The 20,335-nt window shown below is 41.1% G+C and overlaps 1 protein-coding gene across 1 annotated transcript in view; it reads right to left on the bottom strand.

The window, feature by feature from the left end:
• GLRA3 (glycine receptor alpha 3) overlaps window positions 1-20,335 on the bottom strand; it is a 154,192-nt gene that overhangs the window by 26,662 nt on the left and 107,195 nt on the right. Inside the window, exon 6 of the mRNA XM_030564998.1 lies at window positions 16,523-16,660. Within this exon, the coding sequence (XP_030420858.1) occupies window positions 16,523-16,660 (138 nt within the window). The remainder of the gene's footprint in view (window positions 1-16,522; window positions 16,661-20,335) is intronic.

The following is a 20,335-nucleotide window of genomic DNA, read 5'->3' as shown; positions in this document are numbered from 1 at the left end:
GAAATTGAATTTCCAAAATTTTCTCAGCTTGTAGAATTCAGTAAGCTGCTCTAGAATTGTGCTTATTTTGAAAGTTACTATCATAATGAAACACACTAACCATAATGGTCATAATGAGCAACAGGTCATTTTCCAACCTTTGCCTTCTGAGTTGCTATTTGGAGATACTGCCATCTGTAGAAGGACATTGTGCTCTCCTGTGCCATCAAACTTGCAATCCCATGGCTCAGTTTTAAGTTTAATTTTATTTCTAAAACATAACCTAAAAGGGAAATCTGGGGGGTCAGGGGGTCCTCAGGGTAATAATTAGAGTTGCTGACAAGTTGTGTATGCCTCATCCCCCTTCCAAAATGTTCTAACTTGAAAATCTAGTTACCAAGGTTTTCAAAACTTTGGGCTTCTAATTAGGTTACTTTTGGACTTTAGGAACCTGAATAAATGGCTTTTGTTTTTTTTCCAAAGTGCTCAGCACTCACTGACTTGATTAAAAGTGAGCAGGAAATGTATTCACCCATGGAAGTAGACTATCACTGTTGCCACCAAAACAAAACAAAACAAAAAAGTATTAATGCTCCTATGCCAGAATTTGTCACTGTTCCTGACCTTGTGGTGTTCTCCTTTTGTAATTCCCTTTGTTTCTACTAAATATTAGTATTTGAAGGCAATATTATTGATTGACAGCAGAAATTATATTTCACCATGGATCTCTGTGCTTATTTGAATGAATGCATTTTAATCATTCTGGATTTTGGATGGATGCATTTATATTAATATTTAAAAGGTGTGCAGTCATTCCAGAAGATGTTGATTTCCAATCAGTTGTACCAATTATTTTTTCTGACTCATTTTTACCCCTACTTTTATACCAAATCCCATACTTATTATCACATTCATGTACCATCCTGTATTATCTTTGTACTGAAACAGCATTATCTAGCATATAGAAATCAATTTCCAATTGATGAAGCTGAGTTAAAATTTCTTACATACTCCACTTCTGGACAAATTAAATGACCGGTAAAGTGTATCGTTTATTTTTCCTTAAGGTAGCTTTGTTATAAAGCCATTAGTCTTGTCTGTAGATTTTGTAGTAAATTTCATGGAGCGTAATTCCTATTTCTGTGAAGTAACACAAGTGTCCAGATTTAAGTAAGACTATGGTGATGGGACTCAACTGTTCTATGCAAAAATCCTATTTTAAAACTAGAGAAAATAATCTCAAGGAGTTTTATAGCTACCAGCTCAATCTTTCGCTTCACTCATAATCTCCATCTGTAACTCCTAAAGAGAATTCTCTAGTAGTGCTAATTTCTCTAGCCCAATCCTACCATAAAACCCTGGCACATGCCTTGTGTTGTTTAAACTTTTTCAACCTTCCCTTCTCTGGCCTCTCTGATCCACTGATGAAATCCTGTCCTACTGAAGTAAATGGGAATCTTGACATTGACTTCAGTGGGGTCAAGATTTCACCCCACATCTCTCCCTCCAGTCTATTCAAAATGCGGCAGATAAAGTCATCTCACTTAGCAGTTTCACTCTTCCATCCACCTACTTGAATGTCTGCACTGGCTCTAAACTTTTGCATCCTTGTCTTGAAGGACTACACAACTATGCTTGTTATCTTTGCTCTGATAACTCAGTACCCCTTAACAGTCCCCTGGTCTCCTTCTCCAATCAGCAATCCCATTCTTTTTCCTCAAACAGTCCTCTTTGGCTAGAAGACCCATTCAGATTTTATATGCCATATAGCCTCATTTTCCTTTTTCCTCTCAACTCCCTTCTTTTGCCTCCATTTTCGAATCTTGACCTAGGTATCTCACTTATTAAAACAAACCAGAACAACAACAACAAAAAAACCCTCACAACCTTTATGGTAACAATTTTTATATATAACATTATTGGGGAGACATGAGATACAATATCTCACAGCTCTGTTCATTGTCATCCCTTTTGCATGTTGTATCTGAATTAGATCCTTGAGGCAGGGACCTTTCTTAATACTTGTCTGTAAGGGGCCCTGCATTTCTATGGTGCTGTCTAGATAACAGCTACTGAGTACAGGGCAGCAGTCTGGATGAAACATGCTTGAAAATTACTTAAGGACTCATAAAAAGAAATATCTCCATTAAGGCTGTGACTTGTAATGCTTACAATTAGTGGAATAGTGTGTGAGTGACAGCACTTCTCAATAGACTAGTCAGATTTAGCAGGCCTCAGGCTAAGTGATGTCTGAACAAGAGGTGGTTGTAAACACAGTCAGGGGTAGTATAGTGTGTCTGATATGCCATGGGGAGTCATAAAAAGAAAGTGAAAGTTCAAGCAAATCTGGGCTTTCTGCAAAGTCATTTCAATAGAGTTCTTGGGCTGTAGAGAGTGAGATTTAGCATCCTCTTCCAACTTCCCCACATTCCTTTTCCATTCTAGCTGGCAGCTAAGGGCAGGGGAAGGGCAAAGAGCAGTAGAATGGATAATGCCACCATAACTGGTGTGTGTGTCTGTGGGCTTGGGACAATCACTTATTAAATTTTTCCTCGTAATCATGAGGAGGGTGACACTGCATTATACTCCAGACAGAGGTGTGACAAAGGGGGAGACACGCTAATTATCCAGGAGGGCCCAAAATATTACCACCACCCAGCTCAGAACATGTGATATTGGAGCATAAGCAATAAATATCACAATAGCCCTGGTGTGGTGTGGCCCCTTGCAACTGCAGGTTTGACAATATTGTCTGAACTGAGCAGAGAGGGCTAGGGGGCTAGAGAACAGAACCTCTTATAAGCAAAAGAGCCACGAGTGAAAGGAAGAGTGCAAATAGAAGAGATTCTAATAAAGGCAGAAATGGCAATGGGTTATGATCAAGCTACGACTGACATGGCATTGGGTGACATTTCAGACAATTACTGCTGATGTGTGAAGTGGCTTTGTTTAAGTGCAAAAAAAAGTCCTACAGCCAATGTTAAACAAGAACACAAAGAAATAAAAATGGAAGGAAAAATGATGGAATCCTGCTCCCCCTGTCCCCACCCCCTCAAAAAAGAAAATCAGCTGCTAGAAGGATTCTCTTTCCAAACAAATTCTATAACTGACCAGGAAATAATATTAGTAGTCAAGGAAGTCCCAATACTGTGCACATGTGTGTCTGAGAAAGCATGTAAGTTGGGGGTTGGAAAGGGGTGTATGAAACCCTGCACCGAGGAGTAGGGGCTAGGGATGCTCTGTGTGCTAAGATAGCCCCACCTCTCTGGCCCTGCCAATCATGCATGGTAAGGAGGAAGCTGTAGTTAGCAAGGGGGAAACCCTGAGAAAGGAGTGATTCTTTCACCAGCCAGAGGAGGAACCTCCATGCCAGAGAGACTCCCCTAAAAAACTCAGAGGAGTCCAATGAATCCCAGGACCAAGCCCAATAGGGAGAGACTGGGGTGATTACCTTGGGTGTTAAGGACTCCAGTAAAGTTGCTTCCCAGAGCTACTGACCTTTTTGTTGACCACAGGAAGAGCTTGATCTCTGTTTGCATTTTTGCTTTTCCCCACTTGTTACAAAGTAAACAGACCTGCAAGGATGGGGCTCATTACAAGGACAAAGGGGCTGGGGCCTGGACCTGGCTAACCCTGTGTGGGTCAGAAAGTGTAGGGATAAAGTGAGAACTACCAAAAGCCAAGCAGAGTTGGACCTTGCAAAGGGAATTAAAACTAAGAGGAAAAGATTTTTAGCCATATAAGTAAGAAAGAAACAAAGAAAGAAGAAGTGGGACTGCTAAGCACTGAGGATGGGGTGGAGATAAAAGATAATCCCATAGAGTCTCATAGACTTTAAGGTCAAGATGGACCATTATGATCATCTAGTCTGATCTTCTGCACAATGCAGGCCACAGAATCTCACCCACCCACTCCTGTATCAAATCCGTGTCTGAGCCACTGAAGTCTTCAAATCATGATTTAAAGACTTCTAGGTGCAGAGAATCTTCCAGCAAGTGACCTGTGCCCCACACTGCAGAGGAAGGTGAAACCCCTCCAGGGCTTCTGCCAATCTGCCCTGGAGGAAAATTCCTTCCCGATCCCATATATGGTGATCAGCTAAATCCTGAGCATGTGGGCAAGACTCACCAGCCAGACACCCAGGAAAGAATTCTCTGTAGTAACTCAGATCTCACCCCATCTAACATCTCATCACAAGCTAGTAGTCAAAGATGAATTAATTGCCAAAATTAGGCTATCTGATTATACCATCCCCTCCACAAACTTATCAAGCTTAGTCTTGAAGACAGATATGTCTTTTGCCCCCACTACTCCCCTTGGAAGGCTGTTCCAGAACTTCACTCCTCTGATGGTTAGAAACTTTCATCTAATTTCAAGTCTAAACTTCCTGATAGCCAGTTTATATCCGTTTGTTCTTGTGTGCACACTGGTACTGAATTTAAATAATTCCTCTCCCTTCCTGGTATTTATTCCTCATATATGTATAGAGAGCAATCATATCTCCTCCCAGCCTTCTTCCAGTTAGGCTAAACAAGCCAAGCTCTTTGAGTCTCCTTTCATATAACAGGTTTTCCATTCCTCAGATCATCCTAGTAGCCCTTCTCAGAACCTGTTGCAGTTTGAATTTATCCTTCTTAAACATGGGAGACCAGAACTGCATACAGTATTCCAGATGAGGTCTCACCAGTGCCTTGTATAATTGTACTAATACCTCCTTATCTCTACTGGAAATACCTCGCCTGATGCATCCCAAGACTGCATTAGCTTTTTTCACAGCCATATCACATTGGCAGCTCATAGTCATCCTGTGATCAACCAATACTCCGAGGTCCTTCTCCTCCTCTGTTACTTCTAACTGATGCTTCCCCAGCTTAAACAATAGTTCTTGTTGTTAGTCCCTAAATATAGGTATGGCCCAACTCCTAAACACTTTGCCTCAGTTTTTAATAAAGCTAATGAAGAGCTTAGGGATAGTAGCACAGTGGCTAATGATAACAAGGATATGGAGGTAGAAATTACCACATCTGGGGTGGAAATCAAACTCCAAACAATTTAATGGGACTAAATTGGCGGGCCCCAGATAATCTCCATCCAAGATTCTTAAATGAATTTGTACACAAAATTGCAAGCCCAATAGCAAGGATTTTTAATGAAGCTGTAAACTCAAAGATCATACCCCATGCCTGGAGAATTGCTAATATAATTCATATTTTTAAGATGGGGAGGGGGAAAGTGATCTGGGAAATGACAGGTGTGTTAGTTTGACCTCAGTTGTATTCAAGATTTTGGACAAATTTTGAAAGAGAAAGTAGTTGAAGACACAGAGGTGAACAGTAATTGGGATAAAATACAACATGGTTTTACAAAAGGCAGATCATGCCAGACCAACCTGATCTCCTTCTTTGAGAAGATAACTGATTTTTTAGACAAAGAAAATGCAGTAGATCTAATCTACCTGGATTTCAGTGAGGCATCTTTTAATTTCCCATTTGGAATTCTATCCATTAAATTGGAGAAGATGGGGATTAATAAGAGAATTGAAAGATGGATAACGAACTGGTTAAAGGGGAGACTACAGTGGATAATACTGACAGGTTAACTGTCAGGTTGGAGGGAGGTTACCAATGTGGTTCCAAAACCTATCTCTGAGGAACTAATTTTATTTAACATTTTTATTAATGACCTTGGCACAAAAAGTGGGAGGGTGCTAATAAAAATTGTGGATGACAGAAAGTTGGGAGGTATTGCCAATATAGAGAAGGATTAGAATATCATATGAGAAGATCTGGATGATCTTGTAAACTGGTGTAATAGAAATTTAATAGTGCAAAGTGCAAGATCATGCATTTAGGGATTAATAACAAGAATTTCTTCCTATAAACTGGGAATGTATCAGTTGGAAGTGACAGGAGGAGGGGAAGACCTGGGTATACTGGGTGATCGTAGGATGACTATGAGCTGCCAATGTGGTGCTGCTGTGAAAAAGGCTAATGCAATCCTAGGATGGATCAGGTGAGATATTTCCTATAGAGACAGGAAAGTGTTACTACCATTATACAAGGCACTGGTAAGAATAGTGTGTGGAGTTCAGGGCTCCCATGTTTAAGAAATATGAATTCAAACTGGAAGAGGTGCAGCAAAGGGCTACTAAGATGATCTGTGGAATGGAAAGCCTACATTATAAGAAGAGACTCAAAGAGCTTGACTTGTTTAGCCTAACCAAAAGAAGGCTAAGGGGATTGCTCTTTTGAAAATACATCAGAGGGATAAATACCAGGGAGGGAGAGGAGTCATTTAAGTTAAGCAGCAATGTGACACAAAAACCCTGGTGCCGGGGTGGGGGGAGATTCTTTTTCATCTGCAGTGTGGGGGACTGGTCACTTGCAAGTTTAAACTAGTGTAAATGGTGGATTTGCTGCAACTTGAAGTCTTTTTAAATCATGATTTGAGGACTTCAGCACCTCAGGCACAGGTGAGGGGTATATTGCAGTAATGGGTGGGTGAGGTTCTGTGGTCTGCAATGTGCAGGCAGGCAAACGAGATGATTATGATGGTCCCTTCTGACCTGAAAGTTATGAGTCTATGAAGTTATTGTTGCAGGGGGGACCAACCCATGTAGGGTGGTGCCACAGAGACACTTTTTTACAGGGAGGTTAAAAGGCTGAATCTACAAGCACAGTAAAGGCAGCACCTTCTGCTCTCATGGAATACTGTGTGTGTGCGCAGAGAGTGGTGCTTTGCATGTTCTCAGATGTAGGCATCTTCCAATGTAATATCAGCACTAGTACTAACATAGAGAGGCAGGACTTCACTGTTATCCGCATTAGTGCTGGGATACCCTGGTGGGAGCATGTGTGTATATTGAGAGAATGAGGCCATGCAGGCCAACCACTGTGAAACTAGCACAGAATGTTAATATTAGTAATGTTTGTTTATTGAATGCTGTCAGTATAATGATTCACACGTGCTAATGACTGTTAGTGTGATGGCAGTATGAGGGTCTTTTGTTGTAGTATCACAATTGCAGGCACTTACCAGAACAAAAACAAAAAACCACCACCAAAAAACCTCAGCTGGCAAAGCAAGGGTAGTGAGCCTAAGTGACTCATTATGCTAATGAGTGGAATGGAACTAGGAGGAAGACACTGCTATTGGCTGTTAACATTGGAGTCAGGAGTTAACTGTTTGCTAAGGGAATTTATACAAATAGGTACTTCCACAGAAAAGATGCCACTCCAAAGAGCTTATAACCTAAATATAAGACAAGAGACAACAGGTGGATTCAACAAACAGATGGCAGGTGGACAGATGGAGAGCAGGTAACAGTGAGATGATTCTGATTAGTGTAATAAGCCTACAGGACACCAGCTTCTTAAATATCATCAGTTGTTTTGAAGGCATCATGGCATAAGTGAGTTTAAGAAGAGACTTGAAAGTGGTTAATATAGTGGTTCTGAAGGCTTTTACAGGGAGCTTCTCTCATGCATGGGAGAAGCATGGCAGGAAGCACAGATGTGCTTGTTAGAAAATTTGACAAATGGGTAGTCAAAGCTGGCATCACTGACGAAGTAGTGGCAGGGTTGATAGCTCTATAGCATTTGGGATTGTAAATGTGTGGATTTGTTAGAATACTCACTTACACATTACTTGCTCTGTTAGATGTCTTTAGAGTGTTTTTATAAGCAATGGAGTACTTGACTTTTCAACATGTGAAATATCCAAAAATTACAGCTTTACAACACTTAGCTTTGGCTGGAGTACCATCCTAGAGAAAAAACTCTCAAATGAGGATGCTTCTTTTCTCACTCAACTTAGCTCACACCAGAACAAAGCAAATGAGATTGGAATTCTCAAAATGTTACATGATTGGTCACATTTAGAATACTTTTTAATCGGATCAGCGTATTCAGCTGATACAGGATACACACGTGCCAATCTGTTTTTTATGCTTACACTCCGAGGGGCCCAATTCTGCCCTCATAGCCATTACTTCTAATGACTGAAACTGTGTAAAGCTTCACCTTTGTACTAACAAATCTTTGTTTAATACTGGCATCCATACCATGATTGTACACAGCTGAAATGTATTAGATCATTTTTCCTCTGCTTTCACAAAGTCCACTGAAGTCAATAGAAGGCTTTCCAAATCGCACAACTTAAATCCAGAACTGGGCCTCGAGTGACTCCAAATGCCTTCAGAGAACCTAGATTGGCGTATTAATCAAAAGAGTTCTATTTCAGATTTGTCTGCTTTTAGAGCTGTTTGGAAAATACTTTTTTTTCCTGTTGAAGAAAATGTTGAGGTTTTGGCCAAAATTGGAAACCCATTTTTTGACTAAAAGCTGAAATATTTCAACTGAAAACCAAATGTTTCAATCCTAAAATGCTGCCTCAGGAAACAATAGTTTAGGTACCTCATGCTCCCATTCTCCCATATGGGCAAGGCTCCCTGGTTGGATTACATCTTCCATGCATGATGGTGCATGATGATCTTTCCACTTGGTAAGAGAAAGTAACAGTTGTATGGCCACAATGCATCATGGGAGATGAAGTCCAGCTGGGAACTTGGTCCATGTAGGAGAAATGGAAGCATAAGGTACGTAAACTATGACTCCCATGAGGCACTGCAGCAAGATTTCAGTATCAAAATATGTTGGTCTTGACTGTTTGTTTTTATCCAAAAATGAAAATTTTCTATGCAAAAGCAGACACTATATTTATGGAAAATGTTATTTAGCTGAAAACCCAATATTTCATCAAAATACACTTTCAGCAGAAAATGTTCAGCCATTTGTATTAATTAATGTCTCATCAGCTTCAGCATCAACATAATAAGCAACCAGTCACTTTAAAGAACAGGATATGAAAGAAGGCAGAATGGAGGAAAAATGTGTTTCTAGAGGGGGAGATTTTCAAAAGCACAAAGATCAATGGCAGTTGACTTCCTACTTGGTCTTTGTGCCTTTGAAAATCTCCTATTTATGATCTGGAGTTTTTCTTCACTGAGGATTTCTTGGTAAAAGACACAGGCATGTGGTTGTTGGATCAATGGTGGTACATGTACTGCTGTGTCCAAATGACATACAAGTGTTTGATTTCTCTTTCTACTATTTAGCCAGCCAGCAGCAATCAGTTTTTTGTGTATGTGTGCTGTTTTTTGGTTTTGTTTTTTGGAAGTAGGGGCAAAATGAGCCAAGGTCCATGAAGAGATAGCTGCTGACTGGCATCAATCCTCCTTTGTCAAAAGCAGATCAGTCGCTCTTACTTTCTTTCTTCACTGAGCCATTATAAGTGTCACTATTAGGCAAATGAGTTAGCTGAGTTTACTGTGGTCAGTAAAAATACTTTTTTGCGCAGAATGACCTGCGGTTGTTTGAGTTATTCTGTTCTTGTCGTTTTCTGAAATGCTGCTTAAGAACATTCCTCCTCCTCCTCCTTCTCCCCTGTCAGAAAATTTCATAAGGAAAACAAAATAACTTCTGTAAAACTTCATTAAAGATTATTTAAGGTTACTCAAACATGTACACCACCAACGCAACCACAAAAAAAGCCTGGAAACTAAGTCTTCACCTACCCATTACAATTTACAACCGTGATTTCATCTTTATCACACTTCATTGCCCACATCTACTCACAAAACACATGCCAGTCTCTCTTCATGGAAAACATGCAACCTGATGTTTTCTGATTGCTCAGATAATAAACAATTATAGCCTTAAAATCTGTGGTTGGAATGTGCAGTGCAAATTTTAAGTTGTTTAAGAGCTGTATTGAATAGAAGGAATTGTTTTAAGTGGAAACAGTTTGTAGTGACTAGAGGTTTACAATTTGGGGACTTTTTGTCTGTAGTATGTAGTAGTGCTATTTGGGTAGTGTAAAAAGGAAGTATGGTGTGTGGTGTTCATTTTTTTTTCAGTAGTTGTCTGTGGTCATCATTAAGTTTGCATGATTTTATGTGACCATGAAGGGAGGAGGCATATGTGCTGTATGTGGTATGTATGGATGAAGTAATGTGAGGAAGACAAAACCATCTCTATAGGTTGCAAAAAGTGGGTGGGAACTGAACTAGTGATTTTCTGGTTATTATGCCTGTGTTGGTATTGTATGTTTTGTGGAGCAATGAATGGGAATGTTGGATATCACTTGCAGCAGTGCCATGTGTACCCAAAGGGCAATGAGCAGGGATGTTGCTGAGTGATGGTAGCACTGTTGGAAACAAGATGAGATTGGCCATTGTTATGTTCTGTTGCTGGAACTGTTATGTTCCTATATTTGGAAGTAGTTACAAGTTTCCAAATGTCCCTAACTATCTGTACTTAGAGGAGTAAATTTTCAATTACACATAGAGCACCCAGGAGACTCGGACAAGTCTGCTTCAGCATACCATGCTTAAACTTCAGTAGTTAATGTTAATACATCTCACAGGCTGTCTCCTGATTGTGTTATTTACAGCAAACCTCAGGTGTTGTCAACACATTGTCAACTTTATCTAATTCAACCATGAGCCTCTGAATTAATTAAGTCAATTGTGCGTGGCCACACCATGGTCATTGTCTCGATGGAGTGCATCCTCACTATCAGTGCCTGCATTGATGCACAAAGCAGTGCATCATGGGTAGCTATTCCAAAGTGCAATTTGTTGCAGTGTATTTTGGGAAGTTTGTGCAATGCCTTATGGGACCAAAACACTGTCGCAGGGAAGAATGCGAACTTTGTGTCAGAATCCCATGATGCACTGTGCTCAACAGAAAACAACCCAGCATTTTTGTGCCTTAAAACTGTCGCATGTATGCCATAACCCCAGAAGCATGGAGCCTGCTCAGTTGTGCACTCTTGCTGAGCATCTCAAACACCTTGCGCCTTCTCCTGCAGTATTTCCAGGGCCGAAGTAGGGTCCACCTCACAGAACATAGTAATGTCCTGCGAGCAGCCCTGCTGCAAGCCATTGAAAAAAACAATTCACAGTTGCTGCTGGCAGTGACAGAGCTGCTGCACTCTGAGTGCCATTTCTGGTCCTGTGAAACAAGCACTGACTGATGGGACCGCATCATTTTGCAGGAATGGGATAGTGAGCAGTGGGTGCAGAACTTTTGAATGTGGATTGCCACCTTCCAGGAACTTTGTACAGAGCTTTCCCGGCCTTGCAGTTCACCAACACAAAAATGAGAGCTGCTCTGACAGTGGAGAAGCAAGTGGCAATTGCTATTTGGAAACTTGCAATGCCAGACAATTACCGATCAGTGGAGAATCAATTTGGAGTCAGTAAATCAACTGTGGGAGCTGCTGTGCCCCAAGTGTGCAGGGCCATTAATCAACTTCTGCTACGAAAGGTAGTGAGTCTCAAAATGTGCAGGACATAATGGATAGTTTTGCTGTGATGGGGTTTCCTAACTGCGGTGGGGCGATAGATGGCATGCATATCCCCATCTTGGCACCAGACCACCTTGCCAAAGAGTACATAAACTGAAAGAGAGACTTTTCAGTGGTGTTGCAAGCGCTGGTGGATCACAGGGAGCATTCCGCCGACATCAGTGTAGGATGGTTAGGAAAGGGTCATGATGTGCACATCTTTAGGAACTTGTGTCTGCTCAAAAAGCTGCAATCTGGAACTTTCTTTCCAGGCCACAAAATGAACATTGATGACGTGGAGATACTGATAGTTATCCTGGGGGACCCAGTCTACCCCTTGCTCCCATGGCTTATGAAGCCATACACCAGCGATCTGGACAGCAGTAAGGAATGGCTCAACTATAGACTTAGCAAGTGCAGAATGGTGGTTGAATGTGCCTTTGGTCATTTCAAAAGGCACTGGAGAAGTTTACTAACAAGGATGACCTTAATGAAGAGAACATCCTCATGGCTATAGCTGCCTGCTGTGTGTTCCATAATATCTGTGGGGGAAAAAGGGGGGGAAATTTTCCATGGGGGTAGGCAGTTGAGCCAGATTGCATGGCAGCCATTTTTGAGCAGCCAGACACATGGGCGATAAGAAGAGCACAGCAAGGAGTGCTGCATATCCGCAAGTCTTTGAAAAGCCGTTTCAATAATGAGTCACAGTAATGTGAGCTGCTTGTCTGCATTGTACTTTTCCAAACCTTGACCTGGCTTGTATCACTGTCCCTGTAAAGCCAACCCCCTGCCCAAACCCACTGCTTCTACTTAATAAAAAAACATTTATTTCTTGAATCCATTTACTTTATTTAACAAACAAAGTAAAGAGAGAGAACAGAAAGAAGGTAACCTTGGGGGGAAAAGAGGTTGTAAAGTTGGAACAGGAGAAACATTTTCATTTGTGTAACATACCATCGCATTCCAGACCATCAAAGGTCTGTGAATGGGCACCTTGTACCTTTCCCTGAGTTAAGTGAAAGGGATAATAGACTTTTTGTCCATGCCTCAGGGAATACTTGGGGGAGGGTGATTCTGCACCAGACGATACTGGCTAGCTGTCCACCAGGTTCTGCAAAGGGACTCTACTCTCCTTCTGTTCCTGCAGTTCAGCCAGATACCTCAACATGTCTGCTTGGTCCGTCATAATCCGAAGCACCTCATACTGTGCCACACACTCTTGCTCATTGGAAGCTTTCCTGCTTTCCATGTCTAACTTCTTGGACAGTGAAATCCTCCATGCTCTCAGCTCTGTGTCAGCTGTCCTGGAGGCATTCATTATCTTTGAACATATACTCCCACATTCTCTATCTCCTCCTTCTAATCAGCAAAAATCTGCTTTCAGGTGTTGATGACATGCCGAAGGACACATTTCCAGCTGTCAGTCATGGGGGGAAAAAGTAAAGGAGCCATTGTACATAAATAAAATTAAAAAAAAATCTTATTACACTACGTGTAAACCATAACATAATCAGAATCCATAACCATTCACTGTGATATTTTGCTGTTCCAGCCATGGAGAGTAGCCCCCACCCCGGTCATGGGTGAGTGCACTTTTAATGAAGTTTATGGCAGGCTCATGTCAGGAGCAGAGGTAGCTAGTCGAACAATGGCCCTTCCCCATAGCACCACGGGAAGCTGTTTATGAATGGAGTGCAGAGGGAAATGTTTTCACTCCCAAATTGTGGAATCTCTCATGAGGGGCCACAGTCCCTTATCAGACACTTTAAACTACTTGCCGGCCCATGCTGAGCACAGTAAAGGCATATTAGTGGCTGTGTGGTTTGGTGATCCGGAATGCCTGAGGGTGGGGTGGGTCTACATGCCCTCCCTTTTTTTTTTCTTGTAAGAGCACTTTTAAATGAGAACTTCTCCCATTTCCCATAGGTGACCCTATGTGATATCAGTCTCCTGAGGGTTAACAGAGGCGGAAATGAAAGACATGCTGCAAGCATATGGGTATAGACCTGGTCTTTATCCTGCTATGCTGTATACTGCAATGATGCCAGCAGAATTTATTCAGGAGTTGCTTGGGAAAGAGTCCTACCCTGGTGGAAGAAATAAGACTGCCCTGCCCAGAAACCTTCTGCAAAGAATTGCAGAGTACCTCCATTAAAGTTTCCTAGAGATATCCATAGAGGATTCCTGAGCTATCCAAGTTCACATAAACAATCTTTTCTGAAGCGGCCTCTTGTAAGCAGAGAACCAAAGTACTTCACTTTTTCTTCACAGTAAACATGCAATACTACCAAATGTATGTGCCCACTAAAGTTTAACTGGACTTTGATTGTAACTGTATATTCACCAGTGGTGCCTTCCCTGACATCATGGTCAACCGCCGTGATGTCCTGCGACCCACAGGGCTCCAGGGTAAAAATATTTCCTGGCTCTCTGGGAGAATGGATCCACCACTCCCCTGTCTCCCATTCTCTTCCTCCTCCTCATCCACATCCACCATATCATCCTCCTTGTTGTCCTTAGACTCACACACCTGTGAGGTGTCCACATTGCTGGTGGGGGTGCTGGTAGGGTCACCCCCGAGAATCGCATGCACCTCCCTTGTCTTCTGGTACGCTTGGCAAGGTTTTTTTTACTTTCACACGGCACTGCTGTGTCCCCCTCATGTAGCCCTTCTCCCCCATTCCACAAGCAATCTTTGCATAGGTGTCAGTGTATCTTCTGCTGGATTGGAGCTCTGCCTGCACAGACTCTTCTCCCCACACAGTAGTGAGATCCACCAACCAGGCTGGAGCACTTTTGGGGTGTGTAGTCTCCATGATCAGCTGTGTTCAAGCTGGCATGCTCTCAGTGCTGATCAAACGGGAAATGAGAAATCAAAAATTCCTAGGGCTTTAGCAGGGGAAAGACTGTTCCCTGTGCACCTGGCTGCAGTGCAGCAGAGTTGAGAATGATCTCTAGGGCAGTCACAGATGAGCATTGTGGGACACCACTCTGAGGCCAATTAAGTCGAATTACACAACACTGCATCTGCACTACCTCACAGTTGACCCATGAAAATGGAATTCTCACTATGCCTCTTGCAGAAGTGGATTACAGAAGTCGACGTTTGAGGTGACTTAGGTTGTCACAAAGGACCCGATAGTGTAGACACATACATTAACAGGTCAACTTAACGTGGCTTCCTTCGACCTAACTTTTTAGTGTAGACCAGGCCACAGAAAAGAGCTTCATATCGTGTGTTGTAACTACATCTATATTGAAATGATAGCATTTGTTAAGTGCCCAGCTATCTGCAGTTGTGAAGCTCTTTTTTTAATTAATCCATTTAATCTACTCTGATGTACTCTTGATTGAGAGGTTTTAGTTTTCAAAAATGATTTCCTCATACTATGTTTTTGATGGAGTATCAGTGCACAGATTCACATTAAGTGCCCTAGATAAACAATGAGTCCTCAAGCGCAAACTGCACATAATTGATCGCATATCAGCATAACATAATGGATGGAAATGAAACACTCGGATTATTAGATTCTTTTGACAGTGACTATTATTGTCCACACAACACTGGATAATCATGATACCCACTGTAGAAAAGGGAAGACAAAAAAGATGTAAGGACTAAAACAACCTTCCCCATCCTCCAAAAAACAAAAAAAACTCCCAGTCTTATGGCATTAACCCCATGATGAAGACTGGAAAACAAAATAAAGCCTCCAGGCTAGATCATGAGCTGGACCTCCTGAGAGGTATGTCCTGAAGGCACAGCCAGGGGGGATTGAACACAAAGGTGACTTTTTAAGTTATCTTTGTGCTGCTCAGTTTCCGCTTGTGCTGGGAAACAGTGTGCTTCCTGATGTAATGCAGTCTCCTCACAGTTGTCTATGGACTGCTCCTCAGTCTAGAATGGATAGGCACCGACTTCCTCTCTACCCGGAAAGTGGGGTTGTGCTCGACCCCCGCCTCAGGCCTGCCCCCACTACATCCCTTCCTCCAAGGAACCATTAAGTAATAATCAACATATTTAGGTGACCCAAAATATTATCCCTAATTTTGCACCATACTTCTCAGAAGTCCATGATTTGAAAGGACGTGATTCATGTCCCAAAATTAACTACATCCCACACAAATTGGTTGTTCTCTCATGTTAATTGTTGAAAATTATTTCCATCACAAAAAAAGAAGTTAGGGATCCCTCCCCCCCACTAAAGGAATTGACTCTCACAATAATTTGTTTCCTGCATGAATAATTTTTGAATGGACTTCAAAGACTTGAAGTCTTTTTTGGCCATTGAATCTCACATTCGGGCCTCGGCAGGTTATGTTTTTTTCCAGTTTCCCCATTAGTAATAACAAGAACAATAATACTTTATTTATTAAAAGCACAGTGGTATCATCTATAGGAGTACAGAGGAGGTACACAAGCTGGAATTTGTGAGGGTGAGGAATAAAGTCTGCTGAAAGCATATTTCTGACTTGTTAAAATAAAAAATAAATTGTGATATGGCAATTTCCTGCAATATACTGGACAAAACTTACTGGTTTTTTTTTATTTATTTAAATGAAATTTTAAAAAAGGGAGGGTGGAATCTTGGGGTTTTTAGCTTTTGCTATGTGTATTTTTAATAAAGACTGTACTTGTGGATTGAGAATTGGACAGTCACATTTTTATACAATGACAAATAATAAATAATGACTATTTTATACTTGTATTATTGAAAAAGCAATGCCTAGTATTTTCTATACACAGATTTAACTACTGAGACACATCTTTCAAATAATTCTGGGGATGATGAAGTATAAGGCCATAATGCTTAAAAGACTCTATGTAGGAAGACTCCTGTGCCCCCGTGAAGCCCCACTGAAGTTAATACGGCTCCATGCAGGTGCAAGGCTCTGCCCTCATAGTCACTTGCAGAACAATGAAGCCTGGCTGACTCATCTCTGCATAACTAGTGTATTTCAGATGTCTATCTTTCCTAAATAAACTTTTACAAGAAAATTTAGAAATCTTTTCAACCATCAAGCAACTGTTTTGTTTCATTATGTTAATGCTTTCAGGGCATGGTTGTGTGTGTGTGTGTGTGTGTTTTGTAGTGTTATAACCTTCAGATGAATTTTTAAATGATGTATTTAAAACAACAGAAAATAGCAGCAGCTGTCTTTCCAGTTGTAATGGACTAAGAAACTCTCCTACCTGTATTGTAATGTTTGGTGCAATAACATAAATCTTTCTCTTCTTTCAACAGAAACTGTGGCAGAGTGAGCCCTTCTGCTACCTGTACAGCTCCCTTTTCTTGCCATTCAAAAATGAGATCGTTCATTGTATATCCAACTAGAAAAACAAACAGAACAACAACCCATAAATCTCCTGCAAAGTTTTTAAAATACGTATGATGCACCAAATACCAATGTCCTATACAAATTATACGAGATGAGAAAAATAGCAGGTTCCACTGTATCAGTCAGCCAAAGGGGATCAGCACTCATCTCAGTCATGCAGATCTAGGCTGACAGTTATTTATGTGGATCCTCCTAAAAACATATGGTCAAATAGATTGAGAGGAAGATTTTCAAAAGTGCCTAAGGAAGTTGGATACCTAACTCCCTGGGGTGCTTTTGAAAACCTCACCCTCTGTTTTATTTATTATGGAGAATACAGGCTCATTGATTTTAATCTTGTGAAGCTGTAGTATAGCTTTGAAATAGTGCCTTATACGCTCTTTTATTTTTCCTGGATCTAAATGGCTCTAAAAACAATTTAGGCCCCAATTAGGTGAAAATATACAGGTGAGTCCAGCAGTTCTCTTTCCAGGACTAAGGCCATAGTTGGCTTGAAAAGATATTTTTTTTCTTTGAAGCAGGTGCAAGACCAGAAGAAAAACTAGTGATTAACTACCAAATCACTATCAGACTGTGATAATGTTCCTACATGCCTGCCTCCCTATCCCCACAGCTCTATGTTTTAAAAACAAACAAACAACTCTGTATGTATCATAATTGTAGCTTTAGGAAGATTACTGTATAAGTCAGTCCAAGTAGCTGTTTACACAGAATCGGTGGTATAACAATCCATGTCATGGCCAGACAGTAGAAATATTAACCCAGGGCTGGATTCTGGCTGATTGGTCAGAAGGTGGCCAAATTGAGGGAGAGCACAAGGAGCTACACACACAAACCATGCCTAGTAGCTGCCTGGAATCCCATGGGGGTAAACAGCCCCTATTCTTTCTGTGCACTGCAGGTGTTCACTTTCTGAAGATAAGTGGGGAGGTGCAAAGTATGTGTGGGGATATGTTCCTTTCATTTCTCCCTCCCCTCCAACCCTTTGTTCCAGAACTGGCTGGATATGAATCTAGCTGCATGTGAGGGCAGTAAAGTTACTGCTCCAGCATGCCCCAGAAGCTGCTAGAAGGAACACTGCTCATTGGCACCGGCTTCCCCACTTTCTCCTGGGTTCTCGATACCCACCCTGGCCCTGCCCCCACTCCACCTCTTCCATGTGGTCCTGCCCCACCTCCATTCCAACCCCTTCCCCAAAGTCTCCGCCCCCTCCCTGCCCATATTCCAATCCCTTGTCCAAATCCTGGCCCCACCTCCTCCCCTGAGCAGGCCACATTCCCGCTTCTCCCCCCACCCCACACTCCCAGAACACCTCCAAACAGCTGTTTGGCAGAGGCCGGAGGAAGTGCTGGGAGGTAGGTGGAGGAGCAGGCATGCGGCGCACTCGGGGAGGGATGTAAGGGGAACTTGGCTGCCAGTGGGTGCAGAGCACCCACTGATTTTTCCCCGTGGGTTCCCCAGCCCCAGAGCGCCCATGGAGTTGGCACCTCTGATACTGCTAGAATTCCAGCTGGGATTTCCATCCAGAGAACTGAACCCTCCAACATACCTCCCCTGCACAATGCTGAATTGTTCTCTAAATTTCTTTCTAAGGAGCTGATGGAGTTCTCGTGGTTTTGAACTCTGCATGCTAACTCCCTCCTTCCCACCCAAAATCAGTGCTGGAAAGTAGCCTTTCCCAAAACCTAACCACCTTGAACAATAGGAAAATGGAAATTGGAACCTAGATCCAAATTTCACAAGTGGCTCCTTTCATTATGATGGACTGAACCACCAGGGACTTCAGGTGTTCAAAGTCCATTCTGAATTGTGTGTCTTCAGCCCATCTCTATTTTTAAAAGTTTTTTAGCCTTTTTAGTATGCTGACTTAGTCAGATGCAAGAAAGACAACATACTGTTCGCATCAACCACGGAGAACTGGAAAGCTCTTTTAGTCTCACAATATATGTTTAAAATTTTCTTCCGGATAACCTTCTCTCCCAAACATTGAAATCTTCTGAGTCTCAGTCAAGGAATTTTTTTTAATTACTTCCTGATGTGTGAGAAAATCCATGAGTTTTGTCTCCTTCACCATTCAGTGACAATTACTACTTGTCTGAGCAATGTTTAGATATACATACTTAGACATAATATACTGAAAGTCTGAGTTAGCAGCTGAAAGAAAGTTTGAGACAAACCACTTATTGTGTACTCTAACCAGACTGTGTTCATACATCACACTAGTTAAATCCTTTTAACACAATTTGCCATAATTCTCAACACTTCTGTGCTTCCAACTGTTCCTCGTGTTTCCCTTGGGCAGCCTTGTATACAAATTCTCCACAAACATCCCATGTCACAATTATTTGATTAACTGTTATCTTTGAGGGGTTCAAGGAGTGTGTTGAAGAAGAGACCACAAAATTTTATTTGAAGTAGACGCATTATGTACCCATAGTTAAGATTAGACCTCATGTCATAGAGTTCATTTTATTTCTTCATTACATTTGTGATTAAACTCTTATTTTTCTGTCTTGTTTACCACATGTGACATTCTGTAACATAACCAGCTTTAAAATCCACCACTGATGGCTCAAAACTATGAAACCTCAAAACTATAGCTTCTATAAAACTTTGCATGCATTCAGACAAAAAACATCTCTGTGTATAAACAGACTATCATTTGAAGCATGTACATTACAGCTAGGAGAAGTATCCCTGGAGGAAAAGTCATTGAACTGACAAAAAACAACTGCTGTGTCGAAATGTATTTCACTAAATCAAAGCCATTCATTTATAATGCATGTTTTAATTACTATCTATCTTGACCATCTATTTTTATATTATGCAGTATGTTTAGCATAAATTGTTAATATTTTAAGTGTTGATAGAATATTTTTAACCATAGTTTTTCTGTTTAACTATACAAATAATACAGCTTTGGCTTTTTCCAATATTACAAATATAGTTTTAGCTCTACACGATATTTATAAGATAAATTTTATATCAAAGTGCAAAAGGCCAAATGCAGAGTTGAGTCTAAATTCATGGAAAGGAATCTAAAATGATGGAATATACACAGTCTTCCCACCTCTTATCCAGACTAGATTCCTTACTAATGTACAACTTATACCCTTTTTACTCATAGCCTCTAAATGTGGTCCTCTGAGTTAAAGTTAAAATGGTGTAACTTTTATGTCACAGGGATGATAAGAAGGTATACATTATGCCATCTCTGACTCTTTTAAATTAATTTATACTTGGTTTTGAATTTTGGCCAGTGAGCAGAGTACACTTTGGCAGATGCCCTTGGGTTATTGACAGCATATTTCCTATTTGTTAAAATCAAAAATAAATTGTGACAGCTATGAGAATTTCCTTCATTATACTGGTAAACCTTACTGAATTAAGTTTAAGTATCCTATGGATTCACTGTATTAGAATGCAAATGTATCTCCCTGGTTATTCAAGATCTCAGCCTTTTGAAACTTTGCCATTAGGAGGGGATTTTTGTCTGCTGACCACTTGTTATGTGAGGAAAAGATCAGAGGTCCAAACTGTGTAAAGGAGTGACTCAGACAATCATGGGTTTGACAATTCTGAGCTAATAGCTTTTAACTTGTGACCACAGAAAACCCCTTGGTGGGGTTTGAAGGACTGACTCCTACCAGAGTCCTTGTTGCAATTA

This window comes from Gopherus evgoodei, chromosome 5 (genome assembly GCF_007399415.2).
Source record: "Gopherus evgoodei ecotype Sinaloan lineage chromosome 5, rGopEvg1_v1.p, whole genome shotgun sequence".
Classification (NCBI taxonomy): Eukaryota; Metazoa; Chordata; order Testudines; family Testudinidae; genus Gopherus; species Gopherus evgoodei.
This window is presented reverse-complemented; position numbering and strand designations above follow the sequence as displayed.